At 41.4% G+C, this 26325-nt stretch overlaps 2 protein-coding genes across 5 annotated transcripts in view; one reads left to right on the forward strand and one right to left on the reverse strand.

Annotated features, from left to right (window-relative positions):
* Nucleotides 1-7099, reverse strand: part of Lrrtm3 (leucine rich repeat transmembrane neuronal 3) — a 161759-nt gene extending 154660 nt beyond the window's left edge. Inside the window, exons 1-2 of the mRNA NM_178678.4 lie at nucleotides 6554-7099; nucleotides 4692-6226 (exon numbers count right to left, since the gene is read on the reverse strand). Of these exons, the coding sequence (NP_848793.1) occupies nucleotides 4692-6226; nucleotides 6554-6557 (1539 nt within the window). The 5' untranslated portion in view covers nucleotides 6558-7099. The remainder of the gene's footprint in view (nucleotides 1-4691; nucleotides 6227-6553) is intronic.
* Nucleotides 1-26325, forward strand: part of Ctnna3 (catenin (cadherin associated protein), alpha 3) — a 1573570-nt gene that overhangs the window by 653059 nt on the left and 894186 nt on the right. The gene's annotated exons all lie outside the window — the stretch shown is intronic.

Consider the following 26325-nt stretch of genomic DNA (forward strand, 5'->3'; position numbering starts at 1 on the left):
AGCAAGTGTCAGAGAGAATTGAATTGCATCTTTATTTCTAGGGCTGTCACTCACTGCTGTGATATTTTTCCCACATGTGAGACACCATTAACTTTTAGTTTCTTTTTGTGGTATTTTTACAACAGTCTATCCACTAACTCCAAGTCACCAATGACTTTGGAGGCTGAGTAAAAATCAGGTCCAGTTCATTTGACTACTGTGGCTGAGGACATTGCGACTTCTCCTTGTGTGTCTAGGGTGATGGCATTTGATTGGCTTTGAAGAGCCGTTTACCACACAGTATTTAATACCCACGCATTCTGTTTCTCTTACAAGGTTTGTTATTCAATTTTGCTGATAGTATTTTTCCTGCATATGGTTTGTCCCAAATGCCCTTTGGTTTTTTGTTTGTTTGTTTGTTTTGTTTTGTTTTGTTTTTTAATACACATGTAAAAGAGTATGAAGATAGTAAGGTACCAGGGGTTGGTTTGCTACAGATCTAGATCCCAATTAGAACCCTGGGCTGGGGAAAAACAAACAAACAATTTGACTTTTGAATTTTTCATATTTCATGGCTCAACTCTCATTCGCTGTGTTTAGGACTCATTCTGTCTCCAGCTTGATGGGCTAACACTGTTATCTGATGCTAGTCCAAATCCACACTTAAAATAAGCAATTCGTGTTCTCATATTGGTAAACGACAAAGGAAGAGATGCTCAGCGCACCTACAGCATCCTGACATCCCTTGCCAAGGCTACGCATGTGATGCTGCCTTCCCCTTCCCCAGAGGGAGAGCGTAATTTCATTATCCATGAATCAGCGCCTCTTAGACTGTACCACCCTTGTCAGAGAGGCTAATAGCACCACTGTTTAGCTAGCAGCAGAGGAGGAAGGAGGGGGAAAGCCCGGGGGCGAAGCACAGGTCACTGACATGGTCGACAAACTGGAGAACAGTTCTGACACTGCAGGGGAGGCCTCCCTCCTATGGATAGCTTTCCCATAACTACTGACAAGCAAGAGTTGGTCCGATTCCCTCAATAGCAATGCAGGGATCTGGTTCCCCGAGCCTGTTACACTCTATTTCAGAATCCTGACCACAAAAAAATAGTAGCACTTTTAACGAAAACATTACAGATGACTTGGGCTAATATCGTTGAGTACAAATACTTCAAGTGTTTCTTATCTATTTTTACTGCGTTAGGGCTTGCTCTGTGTCTTTGGGTATTTATTTCTCTAGCTCTCAATACCAATGTAATGGCTTTTCTTTCTGGTACCACTGAGAAATATGAATATACATTCATATATTTGATAATGTGGATGATAATTATACCTCATAACAAAGTTAACAATCAGTATGATGCACAGAGAAACCTATGCTGCCAATAAGTTCACAAAAGACAAAAACCAAGACGCTAAAAATGTGCGAACAGCTGTAGTTACTTGGACTAGCCACTAGAGGACAGTGCTACTCTATAGAAAGCATCATTGCCAGTCTCTGCTTATATAGTTGAAGCACCAAACCAAGTTTAAAAAGAAAAACAAACAAACATACAAACAAATGGTTAATAATCTTTGGAAAGATGTCATGTCAACATCCTTGGAAGGTACAAAGTCACTTAAAATGATTATATGCTGCATAACATTGCTTAAAATTCTCTGGCACTGAGCACGCCTGCTTCAGCACAGTGTGTACCGGGGTTAATAAATAAAGGAGAAACAAACACAAAACACAAATCACAAACGTTCAGTCCAAAAGAATGGACTCCACTTCCTCTCTGTTTTGAGAAAGCATTTAAAGGCAGAGAGACTCCTGCAGCCATGGGTCTCCACGGAACATTTCAACAGGTCAGAAAGCTCCCTTAACTGAGGGAAACCGACCAGTTCATGTAAATTTGCAATTAAAAAGGAATAGCCAAGGATTCTTCTCCAATACGCAGTGCATTTTAAATGCTTATATATAAAAAGTAGAAGCATGGCATACAGTCTACAAGTGCCATGGGCAGATACAAGGACAGTCATTTCTGATCAGGAGGACACTTACCACCTGGCTTTTCTGGGCGACACAATAGTGCAGAAACAACTCTCGCCTTAGGTTGCACAAATTGGTTGCACAAATTGGTTCTCGGGGCATTCTGACAGCTGGAGAAGAGCCCTTAACTAAGGAAAAACACGTGTTGCCAATCCCCCCCACCCCCCTGCAGTTTCATGCCCAGAATCAAAAAGTGTTTTATTATTCTAAGGCATTTGTCTGGCGTCTTATCCTTCAGTAAATCTCTAAGGCATTGAAAATGAGCAGCCTTCAAAATGTTGGTCATTCATTCAATCTTACATCAGTTTAACACACCAAGTGGTGCTGAGCCTAACAAATACTTTTCAATAGAGCAAACAGGTTTTATACATTCCAATGGCATACTTGGAAAATATGCATATATATATTCCAAGTATGTGTATGTGTGGAATTTGTTCCCATGATACATAAGGCAGAGGATCAAGTAAAAGAAGAGAAAGGGGCCTTTTCCACTTCAACAGTGCATTTAATTATTACAGTCATCTTCATAGTACAGATAATAATGAGGCTGACCAAAGGAAAAAATTTAGATGGAATATGTATTTACTGACAGTCTAGAAAAAGAAAAAGTAAAATTACAATTTCACTGAAGAGCATCTCAGTGGGTTTGGCCACCCAGCCCCTGACACCGTAAGATGTGTCTGCATTACTGATCCACTGGGGCTCTGTGGCCATTTGGCATTAATAAATGTATACTCGATGGTTAGTCATGGGTAAACATATTGCACTTGTGATACTTTCCTGAGCTACTGCCTGGCCTCATCAAAGCACCTTAATGGCGAGTCCCCTCGAAATGCTGCTCTTCTTTATGCTTAGAAGTATGACTTTAAGAATCTGGATCCCCTGCTATCATTCTACTTCACACTGACTTGTCTAGATCTTTCCCTTTCAGCCTTTGGAAGACCTCCATCCTCTACATACATTAAAAAAATGCTAGTAAGAAATAGCCATTCACTTTTTCATGGCTTTTATTATTATTATTTTTGCAGCGACTGTTCTGAAAGACTAGGGATGGGGTCAAAGATGGGAGGCCTGGACGGTCAGAAAGCTGAACCGTCCTTAATGCAGAAAGCAAAATCATTACGGTCCGCGTGCACACCGAAAGTGCTCATCTGAGAGGACAAAACAAAACGGGGTGGCAAAAAATAAATATATTTCTCTGAAACCCCATAAATACAGAGGGCGTGATACCCGAGCTGCAGTCGACAGACTTTCACCAACGACATAAAAAACATGCATGCAGCGTGCAGGCTGCCAGGCCAGTTCTGTACAGAATTGTACTGACGGATGAGTTACAATACAGATGAACACGGAGACACAGCGATGTCAACAACAGCAAAGCAAAGACAAGCTGTCACAGTCAGTCTCCCCCCCACCCCACCACCCCCCCTTTCCATGCTCCATGTACCAAGGTGTTACCAGGAGCATCCTTTGAAAGGAGAACGTTGGGGAAGCATGTGTGTGTTCAGATAGCTGAATGAAGTGTCAGTGCTTAGGGGTCTGGTTTGTGTGGAACACATCACAGGACGCACAGGACAGTCTCACAAGCCCTGAACAGGACGTCACAGGGCTCAGGATTCTATGAACTGCACTGGGGTCTTGGGAAAGAAGCGGCAAAGAGATAAATCCTGGTAAAGTTCCAGCTTGCAGAGAGTACTTAGCAAACCTCATCTCTGAAAACTCCCTCCCTTCCAGCGGACTAGCTGCTTCCTCGGAGGAGGGATGTGTTTATTTCCTGACTTGGTTGTGTAATGAATCAACATGTTTAGGGAACACACAGGCAGAGGGAAACCTACGGTGACCCCTTTTAGTTTTATTCCACAGCCACACGGGGGAGGGGGGGGGGATCTGAGCTGAAACTGCAAGGCTCAAACTTTGTGCTCTCAGGGTCTCCTTGTGTTTGGCAGCCATCTGCTTTTGGCATCTTAACCCTTTGACACCCGTCCGTCCCTGTGCTTGGCTGGTTGTGATTTCTGAAGCCCTAGAAACTGCTCAGGGATCTGCTGTAACCCACCACCCTCTGTGGAGAGTTTTCCCGGATTTTCTTTGATAAGGCAGGCATTGTTTCTCACTCTCTACTGTGTGCCTGAAGCCAGTCATCTCCTCAAATGCATTCAACCCTCCAAGGTCCTGGGATCACTCCCTCCACCCCCCCACTCCCAGATTTGCTAAAGCGCACACCACCTTAAGCTGGAGCTCTGAGACTCCCAGATGAAGAAGAAGAGCCAGTGTGAGCATCGTGGGGGGGTGGGGGGGTGGGGAGGGGGAAAACAAGTTTTTTTTTTTTTTTAAATCTGGAAACAAATGTTATGTTAATGAGATCCATAAAGAGTCTTAGACACTAGGCATGGTGTTAAACCGGAGTTCTAGCTCCGCATTGATTGTGGTATTTAAACTTCAATGGGTTGATTATTTATGAGAGGAAAAATGACCAGTATTATGAACACACTCCGAGGGACAGGGAAGGCCCTTGCCAGCATAGTGAGAGGGAGGGGGAGGGGAGGGCACCGTGTTCCCTTGACAGACAGCGGAGTTCAATAAAGCACCCCCTTATTTCCCAGCCGTTAAGAGCGCGCTGTGTTTTTCTTTTTTTTCTTCCTTCCTTCCTTTATTATTATTATTTTTTAATCGCAATGGTTCATACCTCACATTCCCTGGAGCCTGATTTGCTATAGGTGCAGGGTCCCGTTCCGTTCAGCAGCATCTCGCTGGTCTCCGTGTTGGTGGGTTTATAATCTACATAAAATTCCTGGGTGCCTGGAGTCATCTGCTTGAGCGATTGCCGTTTCTTCTTCCGGTGCCTTCGCATGAGGGAGCGCTGCTGCAGCTGCTTCATGCTCGCGGGGTACCGCTTCCAGGACACGTACATCACCAGGAGGATGACCAGCACCGACAGGAAAAGGGCCACGCTGCCCGCGATGATCTTATGGAAGGAGATGTGCTCCGTGTCCACATCTGTCTCTGGGCTGGGCTCGGTAGCTCCCACCGTGGGGGGCAGAGGAGGCTTGCTCTCGTGCTTCGGCCTGGGGAGCTTGGGCTTAAATGTGGGCTTGGGGAGGGCCCTGGCCAGGTCAAACCTCTCTGTGGTAGTGCTCTTCCCACAGATGCTGTAGTTCTTCACCGCATCGATCACGTTAACCCCCTGCAGCTCTTTGGGACTGGCGCAGATGATTGTATTCTCTCTCAGACCTTTAAAACTTCTCAGCCAGTTTACCAGGGAACAGATATTCCTGCTGCATTCCCATATATTCCCAGCCAGACTGATGTCATTGAGAGAGATCCAAGAATCCAGAATCTCTTGTCCAATAAATGTGAGCTTGTTGGAATCCAGGTTGAGGCGTTGCAGATTGGGAACACACTGGAAGACACTGGGTCCGCTGAAGGCTTCGATCTCATTACCAGACAGGTCGAGCCTCTGTAAGGAACTCCAGGTCCAGGACATGGTTTGCCCTATGACACTGATTTTATTCCACTGCATGTACAAGTTCTGAAGGCTCACCAGCCTTGGGAACAGGGCCAGGTTGAGCTTGGAAAATTGATTGTGCTCCAGGTGAAGCTCTTTGAGTCTGATCATGCCAGCAAAGACATTCCTGGCTAAACTTCGGATCCGGTTGTATCCCAGGTCCAGAAGTTCCAGGTTGCGACAGTCTTGGAAGATCCGCACCGGGATGGTTCTCAGTGAGTTGGAGCGGAGGTGTAAACTAAGCAGCTTCCTCAAGCCCCGGAACTGTTCCGATCCCAGAGAATGGAGCTGATTGTAGGACAGATCCAAGTTCCGTAAATTGGTCACAGGTCTGAAGGTGTTGTTAAGGAAATAGGAGATTCTGTTGGAACTCAGAATCAACTCTTTGAGTCTGCGTATCCCATTGAAAGCATTCTCGTCGATATTGCTGATGTGGTTGTGGTCAAGGTAGAGCCAGGTGAGCTGATTGAGCCCTTTAAATTGATTATACTTAAGTTTTTGGAGGCTGTTGTAGCGAAGGGATAAACCCAAGCAACCGGCAGATATACTCGAGGGTATCTCCTGCAGTTTCTGAGACTCACAGTATACCATTTTGCCTTCACACCTACAACCCTTAGGGCATCCTCGTTCAGCAGAAGAAAGCATTGTCAGTAAGACAGTGGGTGCTAGAACCACCGCTACAGCTGATCCTCGCAGTAGCCTAATTACATTGAAACCTGGAAATAAAAACAACTTAGAAAAGTTATCCCCCCAAAACGAATGCATTTTTTTTAACCAAGCAAAACTAGCTGTTCATTTCCACATTCAGAAATGTAAACATTTAGATACCATTTAGCATCAAACATCATCTTTGTAATAGAAGGATATTGCATATTTCTATCAGTTAAACAAGGAAATGTAGCCACTGATAATTGAATTTATAGTCTTAGACCAGAGAAAGATAATCTTTAAAACAATTAAAGCAGAATTATTACATAGACTTAGAGGATTTTTTTTCAATTTTTTTTTCTTAAGAAGGAAAGAAGAAAAATATCAAAACATACCCATCCTTTGTATTGTTCAAAGGTCGTCCTTAGGTCTTTTGCTTTGGCTTAGGGGCCGCCTGCATGACAGCCCCTGTCAGCTGCAGTGGAGTGAGTCAGGGCTCGCTGACACCCAGGAAGAAAAATTGGACCCCTTGGGAGATGGACCGATTTTGGAACATTATTCTTTACCAGCCATGCAGAACACTCCAAGAACAAATAAATCCCAACACCGCATTCGCAGCAAAACATCCGAGTCTTCCTAGGTAATAGGATCTTCATGGATATTACGTTTTTGCATCTTTACAGTGTGTGTGTGTGTGTGTGTGTGTGTGTGTGTGTTAAAAAAAAAAGAAAAAAACTGGCTCCTACAATTTCTTCTCAAAACCCATAATGTATTCCTCTAGGCAACGTGGGGCTACCTGTGCTGCCACATCTGTATTCCATAGTCCGGCGAACCCGTGGTGGTGAGCACCCAGTTCAGCCTCGGAGCTGCGTTGGAGCCCAGAAGGCAGGAGAGCCGGGTTCCGCGCACACTCTCAGCTCACTCCCGCAGACTGTCATTCTGTAAGCCGCTCGGACTGTTGCTTCGGTTTCAGTGAATGCAGTCTTATGTAAAGCTGCCCCCAGTGGTGGGGAACACTATGGGCATGTGCAGAGCTGGCTCTCTTTTATCTTGCAAATGAGCAGGCTCTGCTGGAAAATGAATGGTTCTTTTGGGTGGCTCAATAGGAAGTGAATGGTCAACGTAATCAATAACTAGCAACATTTTCCGTGATACCCAAGTCTTGTTTTACAATTTGGCAACGCCTGTAACTGTCTGCGTCTGCTTAATCGACAAACATGTGCTTCCCAGAGTTGTGGGGTTTTTTTCTTTTTTTCTTTTTTTTTCTCGAGCTTGACGTTAAGTTCACAGATCGAATGTCAAATTTTCTTAACCTCAGTGTAGGCTTTGAGCTGAAATTTATAAAATGAATTATTGAGCTCTTCACAAAACTGCGTTCAGAGCGTGCCTGTTTGACCTCTCGGAGTCACCGTGATTATATTATGCAAGGTGTCTCAGAATGCTAGACTACATCGGCTTTGCAATGGACAGAATGACTGATGACACACAAATTAATAGGGCTAATGGCTTTTCTGTTTTTCCCACAAAAGATATAATTGGTTTAATGTTTATGACTGCGTTATGGCTTGTTTTGGTTGCTCTGGGCTTTTTTTTTTTTTTTTTTTTTTTTTATCAGAAGAGAAATGAACCATTTTTAGTGCTAGTATTAGGACCCCAAGATCATTTGGTTCATGGCTTATTGATGTTGCTCCTATTTATCACATTAATAATATTTATTGGGTGCTTTCTAAGTCCTTTAAATGAAGGCTCCATCCTGTTTTTTCGTTCAAGTCACCAGCCTGCAGGTCCCACTGCCATCTACATTTCCAAGGTGAAGGACCTGAGACTTAAATGGGGTCACCTGCTCCAGGCTCCAGGATATGGCCACGAGGAGCAAGAGCTTCTAGGCAGAACAAGTATGTCTTTCAATGCTTCACCAGGCACCAGTTCCTTTTAAGGGGCATCTCTGTGCTCAGTGAATCTGGTGACCATTGGGATAGACCAGGGTAGGGAAGCTGTACAGAGCTCTAGAGACTCTAGGTCTATGCAGGCTCATCCTTGCTAAATTGAGCCCCTGCATCACCTTGTACGGCTTACTCATCTCTCTGTGCTTCCATGTTCTCACCTGCAAAATTGGACATGATAGAGAAATTACATCATAGGCATATGCTGAGGATTAAGTGACATCTTTGTCTGTGGTTGTGGTACTGGGATTGAACACAGGACCCTGGGCTCAGCCCTGTGTCATTTTGCTATCCCAACGTGCTTAGCTTCTGTGGGTATCACAGACATGGAGCAAGTATCATCTCTGCTACCGGTACAGAGGTTGCTTTTTAATATTGAATGCTGCCCGTATTAACTGTTCACAAAGAACTAATTCAGCGAGCAGTTTTTATGTTATGACCAGTGGGGAGATTCTCATGCCTTTATCATCTCCACTTTCTATTTAAAATTAACGTTTTAGTTCTGTGGACTATGTCTAGTAACTGACGCTCGACGTTTCTTTATCCCAAAGCACAGCATGACACGTGGCCTTACGGGGTTTGCCATTTTCTGTAAATAATTATTATTCTTTAAAGTATTTGTCTTGTTTATATTAGGTATATTGGCAGCATCTCAATGAGATATTATCCAGGGGCAAGCAGTTTGGTAAATGCTAATCATGAGAATCGAAGGGGTCATAGGCATAGGCCTTGGATATTATGTTATTGATAGTGTAGTGATTATCTTGAACTTACACACATTGTTGCTGTATCTAAAGCTTATTAAAAAACATTTCCTCTTCTATTCCCCAAGATTCTATTTTAAGGGGATGGAAGGTGTTGTTTTTTTTTCTTTTTCTTTTTTTATTGAGAATTTCATATGTGCATATATCATATTTTGATCAAATCTACCCTCCAACTCCTCCTCTAAACCTTCTGACCCTTTTTGATTCATTTTCATATGCTCATGTTCTCTCTTTCTCACTCTCTCTCTCTCTCTAAACCTACTAAGTCCTCTTAATGCTGCTGTAGGTACTTGGGTTTAAGACCAGCTACAGTGGCATGGGAAAATGTAGGTTTCCTTCATGAATGCAGCCAATGAGATGGCTACATTTTTGATGGGCAAGGATATTTAAGAAACTCAGTAAAAAGGAGAGGAGAAAAAATGGAGATGTCTGGTATTGAGATGTGTCTTCTAAGTGATCACTTTCTGTGTCTCAGTTACTTTAACACAACAGTGCTTGACATGTCTCAGAGGCACAATATATTTAGTCAGTATCCACAATAGCTGTACTATAAGCTTATTGTGTAATGGTAGTCTTTTTATAAGATATATTGAAATATTTTATTATGTGTCTTTGGTAGTATACACTAATTATACATAGTTTAATGATCACATTTTTATACTCATGCATGATGCATCGCAGTCAAATTCTACCCGAGATTCTCTCCTTGGGACCTAGTTTCTGATTACCCTTTCTATGCCATATTTAGGCTCTGACAAACATCTAATAGGATGCATGTGTACTAAGTGGCTGTCAAGAGTCAGCCCTGTTCCTAGGTATGTCGAGGAGAGTGGATAAATACATCCAAGACTCTCAACACAAAGCCACATGTTATTTCTGGTTCATTTACTGTCTATCTGGTCTACCATCAGGTCCCAAGAGGAGTCCGTATCAGAGCAATAACAGGGAGGGAGGATTCCAGTCTCTAGAAGGAACAATATATGTCATGCTACGTTTACACACGACTTGTTGAGTCTAGAGATTTCCTCTATTAGTGAGATTGGAAATAACATCAAGGGAAGTAGCCTTAAATGATGTGTGTGAGAGTTAGGAGAAAACGAGACGATTAGTAGGTCCTCACTCTTGCCAGGGACACCGCTCATCTTCATAGTTAAACCATAAGTTTCACAGGAATAGTAAATATGCTTTGAAATCTTCAACTCAGCACAGTCCATAAGGATAACACTGAGTCTTTATTATCTAACATCCCGAATGGGACTTTCACAACTTGCATGTCTCAAAAAAAAAAAAAAAAAAAAAAAAGCCTAAAGGGAATCATGTTTATAACTTCTTTCTCATTCCTCTGCATTGAAAGCCTCTGAATTTCCTGCTCACCCTTCCTCCTTCTCACTGGGAAGTCATTATCAAGACATCTTTCTTGGCTAACAGCTGCACAGGGCTCACTTGTCCGTGTGCTTCCCACTCTTGTGACAGAAGTTCAGGGGTATGCAATTATCTCATGCTGCTTTCCAAGGGACAGGTTTGCTTGGGTTATCAGTGGCAAATAACCTTGTCTTGTATTACACACCTCATTTTTAATTTTCAAACACGTTTCTGGTATCTTGGCTCCCCACCTCGTCTTGCTTCATGGCTCTGATCTCCTGGCTCCTTCTCTGGCTCTTGAAATTGCCATTTCAGTCAATGCTGACCACCTGTCTCTTCCTCAGAGGTATTCTTGCCATTCTTGAGTTAAGGTGCTCTGAGTGGTCCCTCCTTTGGCACCAGCTCATAGGTTGCCAGCCCTCTAGGTTTGTTCTTGTTGAAGGTGGCAAAGTTCTTGAAGAGGGAAGATCATCAGTGAGGCAAAAAAATAAAAAATAAAAAATAAAAAAAAAAATCCCAAAGTGGAAATCACAATTCAAATCCATATTCACATCCCTTTAAGGCTATGAAAATTGTTCTAAAGACACCGAGTAGTCATTCAAAAGTAAAATACTATATTTTAGCAAATTCTACTGATTTTCTTGTATGTTTTTCATAGTTTGTCTTTTTTATAGTTGTTGACTGAAAGCCAGCTGATTGTTTCTGTCTTGCCTTTCAACACAGACAAAATTATGCTCAAAATGTGTTTAGCAACTTCCTTTGCCATTGCCATCACAGAGAGGACCAACCATAAACTACCCAACAACTTAAATTTCCCCAAATGCATCTCAGGTCTTATGATTTATACAATTATAAAACATGATGTCCTCTATCTAAACACTTTTTTATTGCACTTATGTTACTTTGAATATCAGAACACGTTTTGTTTAAATTGAGTAAATAAATCAAGGGTCTATTATATATGATGCCCATTTTTAGTTCAATGTGAAGCCAGATTGCCAAATATGAAGTAGTGAAAAACTGAGATTGTGATAGGGTATTCTTCAAGATTCCTGGCTCCAGAGATTTCATTGATTCAGCAAATAAATAAATAGTCTGGATATGATTATGTACTAGACACCAAATAGGTGGATATCAGTGTGCAAAATAAAGGTTTACACTGTCTGGAACTTGCATTATAGGTAGGGCATTAGTCATGCTGACTTGGAATCTGAAGTGCCCCATAAGCTCGTGTTTTGATCACCATTTTCCTAACTTGTGCTGTTGATCGGAAGGCCAGGGAACCTTTAAGAATTGGTGGGCCAATAAAAAGGAGGTTACCGAATTTAGGGCCCTGAAGGCTATAGCCCAGTCTTTACCTCCGTCAACTCTTCTTGCCAGTCTGCCATGATTTGAAGAACCTCTGCCACAGAATCCTCTGCCAGAAAGCACACCGTGCCTTCCCCACCTGATGGACTGAGACCCTTGGAAAATGTGAATCGGAGTCGACATTTTTCTCTCAGAAACTGTTCTGTTGGAGGCATTTTGTCACAGTAAAATACACATTATTACCACAAATATGTAATTTGAACAATGGGTGAAAGAAAAATGGGAGGACAGATGTGGAAGCAAAGAGATATGATTTTAAGCAGGGTGGTTAGGGACACTAGGAAAATGGCCTCAGCAAACTAAAGAAAACTAAAGAAAGGCTTGAAACCAAAGATTCAACAAGGGTGAGGAATGGCTGGTGTAAGCCCCGAGGTAGAGACAGGTCATATGTTTGATGGACTTCAAGAAGCACAATCAGCCTTCAGTAAATATGACAACCCCAGAGATATCAGCGATGAAGCCACAGAGCTCCTAGGTACCAGAATATGGAGGGATGTGTATGCTGTTGTAAGAATATTAGCTTTACTCTGGAATGAGGGAGCTTTTCCACTCTCTCAGAATGGATGTTTTAACAAGGCTGTGTATTAAAGGATCCTTGGCACGGATTTAAGACTTTCCTCTGTGTCAAGCTCATATATAGAATCCCCTATTGCCAGTGTGATGGTGTTTAGAGATGGAGCCTTAGAAGACCACGATGTTGGAGCACTCATGATGAGGTTGCTGGCATTGCTGGGATGATAACGTAGAAGGAGACGTGGCAAGGCTGTGTTTGTTTCTTCTCCCTCGGCTCTAAGCAGTGTGAGGATGCAGGAGAGTGGGTCTGTATGCATGTCATGATTAGGCTCTTTCTAGAAAGTCACATCTGCTACACTTTCTAGTCTAGATCTGTAAATTCCGAGACATTGGAACCCATTGTTTATACTGCAGGAGGCATTTTGTTACTGTAGCTCACATTGGCTAAAATGATCACTCCTGGCCTTGCTCTTGCAGCAAAGGCCAGGGTTGAAGCTGATAAGGAGGCTCTCACAGGTCAGGGGAAAAGGTGGTGCAACTCAGGCCAGTGTGGTAGCAGGAGAAGCGGCTGAATTCTGTATATATTTTTTTTATTTTTATTTATTTTATTTATATGAGTACACTGTGGCTGTCTTCAGACACAACAGAAGGGGACATCAGATCCTACTACAGATGGTTGTGAGCCACCATGTGGTTGCTGGAAATTGAACTCAGGACTTCTGGAAGAATAGTCAATGCTCTTAACCACTGAGCCATCTCCCCAGCCCCCCCCCCCCCCCGTGTATATTTTAGACAAATAATTTTTTAATGGGTTAGAAGTACAGACATGGAATAATGAGAGAAATTAAATCTTTAACTTTATTTTTAAGGGAGATTTTCTTTCTTAAAAAAATTACTAACATGCATTTATGTCTCTCTGTGGGTATATACACATGAAGGAGGGTATCAACAAAAGCCAGAAGAGGGCGCCGAGAGCCAGGAAGCTGGATCTATGGTAGTGGTAGTTCTGACCTCCCTGTCATTGGTTCTCAGAACAAATGGTCCCCTGGAAGAGCAGCAAACACTCTAAACTGCTGAGCCAGCTCTCCCAAATTCAGTCCTTAAAACTAAGGACTATAGGCTCAGCAATCCAGAGGGTACTGACGCCATTGATAGCTTTCATGGGTCAAGTTTTAGGAGAAAGGTCAAGAGTTCAAAACACAGGAATTAAATCTCGATTTATGACTCATGCATTATTTAATTTCATGAGATTTTAGGTTTATGTATTCAATTTTATATTTTGTTTTTGAGGCAGGATCTTATGATGTATATAGCTTAGACAGTTCTTGAACCGAAATTCTCCTACCTCAGCCTCCCAATTGCTGAGACTCCAGAAGTAAACTACCAAGCACAGGACTGTCTTACTGTTCACTTTATTCTCATTATGTGTGTGCATCAGTGTGCACTTGGATGCAGATGCCCATGGAGCCCAGAAGAGGGCACTGGGGACTGAAGTTACAGATAGTTGTGATCTCCCTGACATGTGTGCTAGGAATTGAACTTCCATCTTCTGCAAGGGCATTACACACACACACACACCCACACCCACCCACACACACACACTTTCTTTTTTGTATTTTCATTTTATCTTTTGATAGTATATTGATTACAATATTCTCCAATACTCTCCCCTTCCCTTTTCTTCCTCGGAGGCCTCCACTATATCCCTTTGGACTCTTTTAAATTCACAACCTCTTTTTAATTAATTGTTTTTGCATGCATATAAGTATATGTCTATGATATGTATGCCCAAATATAATCCATTCAGCCCATATAATGCTACCTGTATGTATGTTTTCAGGAGTACCCATTTGGCAGTGCACACATCTAACTGCTGAACCATCTCTTCAGGCCACCAACGTCAACATTGAAAGCAGCTTTATGATATTAGGACTCTCAATCATCGTGTGATTTTTAAGAATAGAAGATGATAAAATGACTAGGGAAAAAACCCTCCTAAACCTGTATTTATATTCAGATGGCCTAGAGAGGGGTGAAGGTTAGGGCTAGCTTTGGAGGAGAGTGGAACCAAATCGTTTAATCCAAATTGAAATGTAAAAATTGCATACTGACGAGATATAAGAGAAATTGGCTTAAATATTCTAGAGGTTAAGTTTGACGACTTCAAAATATTCTCAGGAATACTTTAGAAAATAGCAGATTATTTATTATGTACATCGGTTGACATTTTGCCTTTGAAATTGGTTCCAGCCAGGCATCACAGGATCTTAGCGTGCTTACTTGTAAAATGGATCCCTCAAACCTGCTTCTGAATACCGAAGAGATTTGTGTAATAGCGATTTCTGGAATTTGTGAGTAAGAATAAACTACATATTCTCACTGTAGACCAGGGAATCTATAAATATTCACTTTTCCTTTGATTTTATTTAGACTTATTGGTTATTGGTGTGTACTGCAGTAAGCGTGTGTCACAGGTCACCAATATGACCAAGGGAAAATCAGAATTTACTAATATTGAAATTCCTTAGTACTCTGTGTGTGTTAACCTTCCAGTATCATGGCTGTATACTGCATACCATGTTCTGTTAACAGGTTTCATTCTAGCTTAGGAGTTGCCTTCCTCAGTACAGAGTTGATCTGTATATTACAAAGTAACATTTCTAGAATGCCAGTCTAGAGTTCCTATATCAATTCACTTCCAACATTCACATTCATATCTTATATCTTATCTCCATTTTCATTCATATTCTAATTTTCATGGTGACATTAACATGGCTTGGGAATACTCTTGATCCTGCCTGCTCACTTCATTAAACACTTTGTCTGGTCATATACAGTTACAAGTGACCACCTCTGAGTTAGATAAATGCATGACAAGTGTTTAAGTTCAGACTATTAAATGGCCTCTCGATCTCTTTTAGAAAGAGGAACTATCAAGTGAACAAAGCCTCACAATCACCCACTACATCGTTCACCTGTGTGGCAGCAGCTCGTGTTCTTGTGGCTTGTATTCCTGCCTGCAGAAGGATAGCATAGGTTAATCTTGAGACTAGGTAACAGTCATGTTTATATTGCACCAACTTTACGTAGGACACTTCTGAAGACCAAACATGATCTTAATAAATATTCATTTGTTTCTTTTTTTTTGGTGTAAATTGTATAGATACATAAAAGTAGAAAAATCTTGTAATAAATACCAACCTCTACAATTATCAGTATTTATGGAGGTTTTTAATTTTTTTTTCCAGAGCTGAGGACTGAACCCAGGGTCTTGCACTTGGCAGGCAAGTGCTCTACCACTGAGTGAGAGGTTTTTAAATTCTTGCTCTCTTCCTATATAGATGCATTATCATTTTCTTCTAGAGTATTTAAAAAGCAAATCTCTGCATATATATATATGTATATATATGTATTATACAATATACATACACACACATATATATATATATATAATTTAATTTGATACCTACCATTATTCTACTTGGCAGAGGCAACAGTAAGTCCTTAAATGTGCTTTGTTGGGATCAAGTCTCAAAGTGTGTATACTCTTAGGTCCCTGTAGCCTCTTGGTTTTGTTTATTTAATGCCACTGAGTTGATGGAGCTCTTGTATCATTAACAAATTGTTCTCTGTCTTGCACATGATGTTTCTCCACTGTGTCATTTAACTTTGCTAAAAGTCAGTTTAGTGACATGCAGATTGAGCAAGAGTCCTTCACTCATTCAGAAGGAACATGCAGCTGGGATGCCTCTTTGGGGAATCTAATCATACTTTGCAATAATTTAGAGCTTGAATGATTTTTGAGTCATGTAGGGCTTAGAGAGTGGAGAGAAATGTGGACATCATGGTATTCACACTAGCCAGAAATTCAGCAGTGGCTTCCCTGACAGCTATGATAACAAGAATTAATAGTAAGGCAACTTGAGTCAATGGTGTGCTAATATTCATATTATTAGAATTTCTGTTCTTCATTTCCTACCACAGTTCTCATTTTTTTTTTGCTTATAGTCAGCAAAACACTGTTATGTTGTTCTTTGCAAAATCAGTCCATGAATTTGTGCATTAATGTGGAATGTTCTTCTAACACTGTCTCATCAAAGTTTTTATCAAATAAACAGCAACAAAAATTCATTGGTTAGTCTCTTATATTGAGATTAAAAAAAATCACTTTCTAGATTTTTATTTAGAGCAGATTCCAAGAAGAAACACCTGGGCATCAGAGCCCAGATGTGTAATTTATCGTCTTCCATGTAGTTCCAAGCTTCTTAAGGTTTCTTACAGTAGAACAACGGAGTTTAAGTGGGGTAGCTAACAGGGCCCCTTAGCCAGATTTGTCCCTCAGGATTTGACGTTCTACTCTGTAAGGATGGCCACACACTGAATGTGAAGTCAAGGTTTTTGAAAGTGGTATCATCATAAACATCTGATTATATTCATATCATGCATATTCCTCAATAACAAGAAGTTTTAATCCAGTCTACATTGTTCCGTCATTGCCTTTGATAGTTTGAAACAGCTAGACTAAGATATTTTAGAACTTGACTTTCTAGCAAGTATTTTAGCACAGAGGATTAAATTCCCCAGCCACCAGGTGCGAAAAGATAATACAAACCTTGATTTTGAGAAAGAGGTAAATGTTCCATGGGTTGGTTCTATTTTTGTATCTAAAGCAAGACATCTGGTTGATAATTATTTTAGGCTGTATATCCAAGAGGCAATGAACTTCTATCTAGATTTGCAACGTGTTAGCAGAAAAGGGACCTGCGGGTTCTTAAATTGTACTAAAATGCATTTGAAGTATTTGGGGACTCAAGTCACATGAGCTGATGAATTGTCCTTATATCGCTGATATTTGCTACTGATGGCAATTTTATTTCCTGATTGAAAATTGATCCCAGGAGTATTTGGACATGCTTGGAAGAATTCTGCAACTAATAGCAGAGCCACCATGTGGCAAGACTGTGATTCAAAAGTTAACTTAAATTGTAAACTCTATGGGTAGTTCCTTTTGTTTGCTATGTTTTTATAGGATAGAGTTTAAATAGAAGCCGCCCCCCCCCCCTCTCTTTGGTTTTTCGAGACAGGGATTCTCTTTGTAGCCTTGGCTGTCCTTCTTCATTGTTTACGCTGTGACTTCTTTGTGACTATAAGCTTTTTTCTTTGCGCTATTATGTTGTTGACTGCTTTGTCTCCTCCATGAGTATCTACTGTGTTCTTAAGCTTCCCTTGATGTTAGTGATGCCATAGTGACTGAGGTAAATGCCTGCCATGTATTCTGGTTGATGAGATAGTAGAAGAAAGCAAAGCAAAACAAAACAAAAAGCACAGGTCCTTAGTGCAGTGTTAGCTCACTCTAGGGGCTAAGGAGAAAAACACGGTACAGCATGGATGAGGGTAGGGACAGATTTGTAAGAATTGGGCAATCCCTCATGGTAATTACAGATGAGAGTGAATCATTCTATCCCTTGTGATATAACATCCTGTGGGTTTTTTTTTTTTTTTTAAATTAGTCCCAAATCAAATGGAGGTACCTCTTACTTTCAAAAGCACACTTATGTCACATTTGACACCAGAACTTGTATAAGGGATGGATAAGGGGTTTTGCACTAACCAGTTCTTCATGTCTCTAGACATCAATTGGACTTCTTAGAAATGACACAGACTTTCTGGAATTAATGCAAACTCCACTCATGGCTAAGTCCCACAAGCCTCACTAATATGCTATCTAGGTCAGATTCTTCTGGGTTACCTAGATTGTTTCCTTATTCTGTTACAAGTTGGAGCCATTCTACTTATATTTAATAATTTGTTGTGACAATTTACAGAACTTGGGAAAAGTTCATTTATGTCTGTAAGTTTATAATAGAGTGTAGATGGACTGTCAGATGAGGAGCTAGAATGGGCTTTAGAAGGTTCTAAGCAGTTTCTGTTCCATAGAATTTGGTAATGTCTTATTCTCTCGGCATGTGGATAGTTTTACTAATTTAGAGTTTTTCTACCTGCTTTAAGAATTTTTAAAAAGACTGCAACATAGGAATAATTGCTTGCTCGCTCGCTCAGCCTGCAGCTGTTTGCTCCCAGGGGACGTGGCTGGGGCTGAGCCTTTGAAGCTTCAGGACACAGTTAGGTTTTTCTGGTGCTTGTCCCTCACCCTGCAGAAGACAAACAAGAGTTCACTCACTGGACAAAAACGTGTTCCCAGCACTGCTAGTACTTGGGAAACTGCAGGGATTTTTTTGTTTTTGTTCTTTTGTTTTTTTTTTTTTTTGTTGTTGTTGTTTTGGTTATTTTGGGGGGGGGTTGTTTGTTTGTTTTTGGCACTCTTTGTCAGAAATTAGAGACAGGCCAAATATCTATTATTATGTCTCAGCCACAAATGATTTATGGTGGCTTCAAGAATTAACCTCTTCCTCCCCACCACTAACCCAAGGCCAGGCATTCTCTCTTACTAGTACAGTTGGAATTTCAAGGATGTTATCAATAAATACAATTATCAACTACAAAGAAAGAAATGATAACAACAGAATTCACGAAATGCAGATTAAGCTCTGTTGGCGTTCTTAAATCCTATTTTGTGGTCTGGGTACCAGGAGTGTTTCCTTTGCTACCTCACTTATTCAAAGGCTGTTAAAAGGCCCCCAGTCATATCTAACCCCAGTTTTCCAACAGGAGCTTCGCATACAAGAAGACTCTGCCCCCTGTACCTTCTTCCTTCAGATTTATTGATTTTCGTTGGCATCCAGTACTCTGTTTCTGATGCCTAAGGTGGTTTAGTTCTTTTTTTTTTTTTTTCTGGACATTTCTTCACATATTAAACAAATATCTCCCACTGTTGCTGATAACGGCCGCAGCGTAAGTTTTCTCTGAGTTCTTGAAGTTTAACAGGTCGGTTAAAAATTGAAAACATTGAGGGATAATATTCGCAGAGAACCGAATTTTGTGCACAGCAAATAAGAAAGGCTTCTATTGAGAACGCCCATCTCCACTCCATCTTCCCCACCTAGTTATTCTTTCCGGAGGCAATCACTTTAGTTTAGATCCCATTTCTTTCCCATAATATTTTAGGATTTTGCTGATATTCCAATACCATGCTAATATTACCAAAGACATAGCATCATTATCTGCTTCCTGCTTCCCATGACAAAACCGCTATTAATATTGACTTGATTGACAGCCCATAGCTTAGGAAAACGGTTAACAATGAAACAGAATTAAGAGGTATGCTAGGTAAGCTTTCATTCTTGTTCAGCTTTAAGGAAATGTTAAGAATCATCCCTACCTTTTCTTGTGTTTTAGACTTGTGTATCAGTCTGGGATAGCCTGCCACAGAGTGGTCCTTATTTGTTCTAAGTGGCACTTGTTTGACATTCCCAATCACTGAAGCAGTCCAGACCCTCCCCAACTCCTGTTACACTATGTTGTTCCACTCTAGTCCGCAACCACTTGGACCCCTAAGTGCTGGCCTGACCACTCTCCAGTGTGGGACTCTGATTCCTGTCTTGCCTGTATCCCTTTGCTTGGTTTCCTACTCATTTTACCAACCCATCTTTGTAAGTGATTCCTCAGAAAGGATGAGTAGGAAGTGGAGAGTTTATATCAGGGGCTTTAGTTTCTTTAGGGTCATATACCCGGCCCTCTGCTGGTTGATGCCTTCTTGCACGTGCTCCTGGGGTTCTGCCTTGTAAACCCTTTTCTTGCAGGACACTCTTCAGATTCCCCCTCTTTTAAATGACTAACCTATTATTTTTCCCTCCAGGTGCTTTTATTCTTTACTTTCCAAGGTATTTGGAAGCCAGGGTCTACTTTAGTTTGAATCTTTAGTCATTCACTATGTAGCAAGCACTTGGTGAACCATTCAAGTCTAGAGATTTGTGCTCTATGAAAATTTCTTGTATTAAAAAATTATTTTATTTTATACATATGAGTGTTTTCCCTGCATGTATGCCTGTGCATCCTGTCTTTACTTGGTGTCTAAGGAGGCCAGAAGAGGGCATCAGGTCTCCTGGAACTGGAGTTGGTGAAGGTTCACCAAGCCATCTACATAGCCTCTGAAACCCCCATCCCTTGTATGTATGCATGCGTGTACATGTGTGTGTGTGTATGTGTAAATATATTCTCCCTATTTTCTTTGTTCTCTCTGGAATTATTACTTTCAGAAGATTTTAGGCCTCCTGGATTGATACTTTGTTTTTGTTGTTGTTGTTTTGTTGTTGTTGTTGTTGTTGTTTTTCACTTTTTTCATCTACTCATCTTTTTATCTTTATCACAGCTCTATGCGGTGATTCTTTATGCATTCACTAAAAACTTAGATATCAATAAACGATGTCAAATCCACATGTACTGATACTGCTGTGTGAGGATTGCTGTAATGCTACTATAATGGTACAGGTGGGACCAGTAAGTCCTACAAGTTTAGAATAATCATTATGCATTTTCTGTAGAAAATGTTTGCTGACACCTGAACTCCCATCCCAACTTGAATAACCACATCTGCTGACATCACTAGTCCTTCTTGTGTATTTTGGGCTTGTCTTCTTTGTATACTTTATCTGTGTAACAGAAGCAATGCCTTTTCTCATGCTGACAGCATTATTTGGAATACTCTGGGCTAAAGTTTCTTTTTCTCCTGGTGTAATTTGTCGGTTTATTTTGGTCCCTTCCATGTTGGAGCCTTTTAAAAACCATTAAGATGATTGTGCCTTCATTAACCTGATGAGTGAGTCAAGCTCTGAAGGCTGACAGAAATTTCCTTCTGTGCAGGCAAGGTTTAGGCTATGGATTTTATGTCAGCAAGATTAGATACTGAACTGTTTTTTTCATGAAGAAAAACTCTTAGACTCATGTGTAGACATGTTTTTTTTTTTGTTTTTTTTTTTTTTTCCTACCAGAACAGATTACCAGCCTCCTTCATGGAAGCTCTGAATCTGCTACTAGCATTCTCTGCACAAAGACCATGGAATGGTCCTGAGGACAGGAGCCCTGTTGGAATCCTTAACCTCACTACAGGATGCTAGTTTCCCTTGAGGTTGGCTTGAAGTTAACAATAAACCAGCTCTGTTATGTTAGAAAGAGTAGGTAAATTCAGAGAGACAAATCGGAAGGTATGACTGGTATATTTATAGTATAATCTCAAAATATAAAATAGAGAAAATATTAAAATTCACAGAGGGAGCTTAGGTTTTGGTTGCTTGAGATTAATATAGAGATACAGCAGTTGACCATGTCTGTGAATGCTTTAAAGTCAGTCTCCATAGTTTTGGTGACATCGTCCTGGTGCCCCTTGGATGGGGGAACTAAAGGGTGGTGTAGGGGAAGAAGGGGAGGGGAGGATAGCCCACGTCTGCCCAGAGTTCCTGGCCAGAGATGTGAGAGGGCTGCCAGACACTTTCCAGGTGGGCATCTAAGCCACTGACCCTACTCAACGGGGGTTGGACAAGGGGCAGCCCCTGAAACCAGGTGCCCCAGGGTGACACCCTCAGCCCTGGGGTTATGGGAGAGAGGGCTGAGGAAAAGAGGTTCCCACGCAGGCGAGAGTCCTTAGTCCGGGCATTGACTAGAGCACAGGAAGGCCTTCCATCTGGAGATTAGAAATGGCTCACTAGAGGAAAGCCTGTCCCATTGTCCAATCACAGCAGGCCTTGATGAACAGAGACAGTCTATGGTTTTAGAGCTTTATTGTAGAAAGGCAGGGGGAAAGAGAAAAGGTAGAAAGCGAGTGAGAAAGAGAGAGACTGGCCATGGCCAAGAGGAGAGAAGGAAGAAAAGGAGAGAGAGAGAGAAGAAAGGCTAGAGTAAGAGGTTAGAGAGAAAGAACAAGGAGAGAGAGAGTAAGAGAGTGAGAGGAGAGGATGAGGAGAGAGAGAGAGAGAGAGAGAGAGAAGAGAAGAGGAGCAAGAGAGTGAGGTGGGGCCAAGCAGCTCCTCTTATGGTGGGCTGTTATCTTTACTGTTGCTGGGTAACTGGGAGGAGTCTAGCCTGAAGGTCAGAAGCTTGGGACATTATCTACTTGTCTACTAACTACATTTCTCCTGTGGGGGCTGTGGGAGCGGTAACTTGGACAGGAGCATTGAGTCTAGGAGACATGAGGGAATGCCTACTGTGCCATGTAGGTGAATTATCACCACTCTGGGGTTCAGACCTCAGCTCAACTGGAGACCAGACTGTGTATAGCCCAATGCCTCACACTTAGACTCAAGCCATTGGTACACAATGAAGGGTTTCCCTTTGCTAAGTGTGCAAGTTCATCTATCACATATTTGGTGCTTTCTCATAGAGGCTATTCATCATCTTTCTCCCTCCATATCTCCCTTGTTTTCACTATTACATGACTTTTGAGGTAGAAGAGGTAGTTAAATGAGCAGTTGGCCAGGTTTGGGGTAAGAACTTTATTAGCAGATGTCCTGCATGGCAAGTGTGACAGAGTGAGCAAAGAAATGGGCAAAATGGCTCTGTAGAGGAGTACCACAGCTCATGGATGGAGATGGAGGATGAAGGCTGCTGTGCACGAGGAAACTGCTGCTCTCCATCGCTCTCCATTTTTTTTTTTTTTATATTTTTCCAGAGAAGGACTGACTATTGAAAGTCCTCTGCAGGCACACTCTATAGCCTTGAAGGCAAAAGAACCTTGGGTAGTTGTTTCTCATCAAAGCAGCCTACTTGACTGCTCTCTTTCATTTCATTTCTTCTTCTGTGAGCTGTAGTTAAAATGCACAACTCCATCCTCATCAGTTCATTTACTGGTGAAGGTTAAGTAATCACCACGGTGGGTTTGTCTCGTGTCCCCTTCTCAGCCTTGAGAAGGAAATGAGTAAACCATGCTAATCATTTGGGAAGAAGGTTGAAAATACCATGGAGATGTATGAAGACAGCCACAACTAAGAGACTAGAGATACTTTTTGATCCAGTAGATGAGACAAAGGAAATGTGACAAAGCCACAGGAATGGACAAAAGGAGAAAGGCGATGGGGCAGGAAATGGTATGGCCAAAGCAAAACACCATAAAATAAGATGACTGAAGTAAGTTCAGATATGTCACTCTCTATATGCATCAACACAGATAACACCAAAAACAAAATGGTGAAACAGGTAAAAATACAAAAATACATCCAAGGCAAAAGTGTTATCAGAGAAACCTTTAGTACATTAAGAAAATTCTGCATTTCATGTGTGTATAGCATGAGGTTATCAGCATGTGCACTGGAGGGGTCACAGTTACTTCTAAAAGGCATAGGATGTCATGGGGTGACTGTAGGTATAGGTGAGGTGGGCTTATGTATGTATGTATGTATGTATGTATCTATCTATCTATCTATCTATCTATCTATCTATCAATCTATGCATCTATTTATCTATGTAACTATCTATGTATCGATCTATGTTACTATGTATCTATGTATGTATCTATCTATCTATCTATCTATCCATCCATCCATCAGTTTAATTCTAAAGATAAAAGACTGTAAGCAGGATGGGTAAGAACAACTGCAGTAGTATATGTTTAGAAGTACAGCACAAACCCCATTGCCTCAGACAATAACTTAAGGAAGAATACAAAATAGTGGGGGCAAACACAGAAAGCACTCCATGAAGCTGTGTTTGAAAGTATCCCTTCCATGTCCTAACGTAGGTATGGGTAGGAATGGAGTGTATGGAGTATCCTTGGAGGGAAGACTTTTCAAACCCTTGTGCTTGTATAAGCTATGTTTCTTTTAAATTTTATACTGCACATTAACTGCTATTGTACTGACGGGTTTCGCATGTCAACTTGACACAAGCCGGAGTTGTCCCTGAGAAAGGAGCCTCCCTTGAGGCAATGCCTCCATGAGATCCAGGTGAAAGGCATTTTCTCAATTAGTGATCAAGGGTGGGAGGGCCCCTTGTGGGTGGGGCCATCCCTAGGCTGGTACTCTTAGGTTCTATAAGAGAGCAGGCTGAGCAAGCCAGGGGAAGCAAGCCAGTAAGTAACATCCCTCCATGGCCTCTGCATCAGCTCCTGTTTCCTGACCTGCTTGGGTTCCAGTCCTGACTTTGTTTGGTGATGGACAGCAGTGTGGAAGTGTAAGCTGAATAAACCCTTTCCTCCCCAATTTGCTTCTTGGTCATGTTGTTTTGTGCAGGACTAGAAACCCTGACTAAGACAGCTATTGAAAAATTAAATATTCTAGTAATAAATTAGTAAATGTAATAATGATAACTTAATAAATGATAAATTAAAATTACTAATAATGTATTTCCTGAAACGGATACCTTCCTTAAAAAGAGGTGTTTCTCATAAGTGGATGCTCACAGTCATCTATTGGATGGATCACAGGGGCCCCAATGGAGGAGCTAGAGAAAATACCCAAGGAGCTAAAGGGATCTGCAACCCTATAGGTGGAACAACATTATGAACTAACCAGTACCCCCCAGAGCTCATGTCTCTAGCTGCATATGTATCAAAAGATGGCCTAGTCGGCCATCAATGGAAAGAGAGGCTCATTAGACTTGCAAACTTTATATGTCCCAGTACAGGGGAACACCAGGGCCAAAAAGTGGGAGTGGGTGGGTAGGGGAGTCGGGGGGAGGGCATGGGGGACTTTTGGGATAGCATTGGAAATGTAAATGAGGAAAATACCTAAAAAACAAGTGTTTCTAATGTTGTGATGAAGAAAAGATAGCTAATATTTTTAATTTTTTAATTTTTAATTTTTTATATTTTTATTCTTTAATCATTTTTTACAGTCCATTCTTTACCCACTCCCGGTCTGCCTTCTGACTATTCCACATCCCATACTTGCCCCCCCCCAAATCCATCTCCAAGAGAATGTCCCCACTCCCCCAACCCCAACCCCACCAGACCTCCCCACTCCCTGGAGCCTCAAGTCTCTTTAGGGTTAGATACATCTTCTCTTGCTAAGTTAAGACCCAGCAGTCCTTTGCTGTATATGTGTTGGGAGCCTCATATCAGCTGGTATATGCTGCCTGGTTGATGGCTCAGTGCCAGAGTAATCTCAGGGGTCCAGGTTAATTGAGACTGCTGGCCTTCCTATAGGGTTGCTCTCCTCCTCAGCTTCTTCCAGCATTTCCCTAATTCAACTACAGGACTCACCAGCTTCTGTCCATCGGTTGGATGTAAATATGTGCATCTGACTCTTTTAAGTGCTTGTTGGGCCTTTCAGAGGGCAGTCATGATAGGCCCCTGTCATGATAGGTACACCATAGTATCAGTAATAGTAATAGTGTCAGGCCTTGGGGCCTCCCCTTGAGCTGAATCTCAACTTGGGCCTGTCACTGGACCTCCTTTCCCTGAGGCTCTTCTCCATTTTTGACCCTGCAGTTCTTTCAGACAGGAACAATTCTGGGTCAAAGTTTGTGACTGTGGGATGGCAACCCCATTCCTCCACTTGATGCTCTGTCTTTCTACTGAAGATAACAGCATTTTATATAACATTTTCTTTAAAAAGAACTCACTGAATTGTAATATGCATATTTCTCTACTATTTTGCATCAGAGTTTTTCAAATTATCAGTAATAATTTAGAATGTTTTTTTTTTCAAATAGAAATATGTGTAACTTTGGTAGTTTAAAAATTTGTATTTGTGACTAGGCCAACATTAGCAAACAACTCTGCTATACCTGAGATAGAGAAATTAGCAGACTACAGGTATGCATGCCTGTGCTTCTGTGTCTATGTGAGCTAAAATCTCTTAGAAATAGAACTGAGGATGGTGACTGGATGCTCATGTATTTTAATGCCCCACCCCCATTTTTGGAACTACTTGAGAAAGATTAGAAGCAGTGACCTCTTTGCAGGTGGGGATCTGTGTCACTGAGCGTGGGCTTTGAGGTTTCAAATCCCACTCCATCTGTAGTCAGCCCTCTCTACCTCATGGCTGTATCTCAAGATAGGAGTTCTTTGCTATTGCTGTACTGCCAGACCAGCCTGTCTGCTCCCATGGTTCCCATCATGATAAGTCATGGACATTGACTCTCTGAAACTGTAAGTACCAAATAAATGCTTCCTTCTGTAAGTTGCCTTGGTCATGGTGTCTTGTCACAGCAATAGAAAAGTAGCTAAGACAAAAAGTCAATTTAACACATGGTATAAGTTTGTGTCTGCTTCTTGCTTAGTGTATATTCATATTCAAAGCTGATGACAGGTATCACATGGTAATGTAAGTTGTTTTTGTTTTTGTTTGTATTCATTGTCTCTGCCTAGAACCATACTTTCTCATAGAG

The sequence above is a fragment of the Mus musculus genome, chromosome 10 (genome assembly GCF_000001635.26).
Source record: "Mus musculus strain C57BL/6J chromosome 10, GRCm38.p6 C57BL/6J".
NCBI lineage: Eukaryota > Metazoa > Chordata > Mammalia > Rodentia > Muridae > Mus > Mus musculus.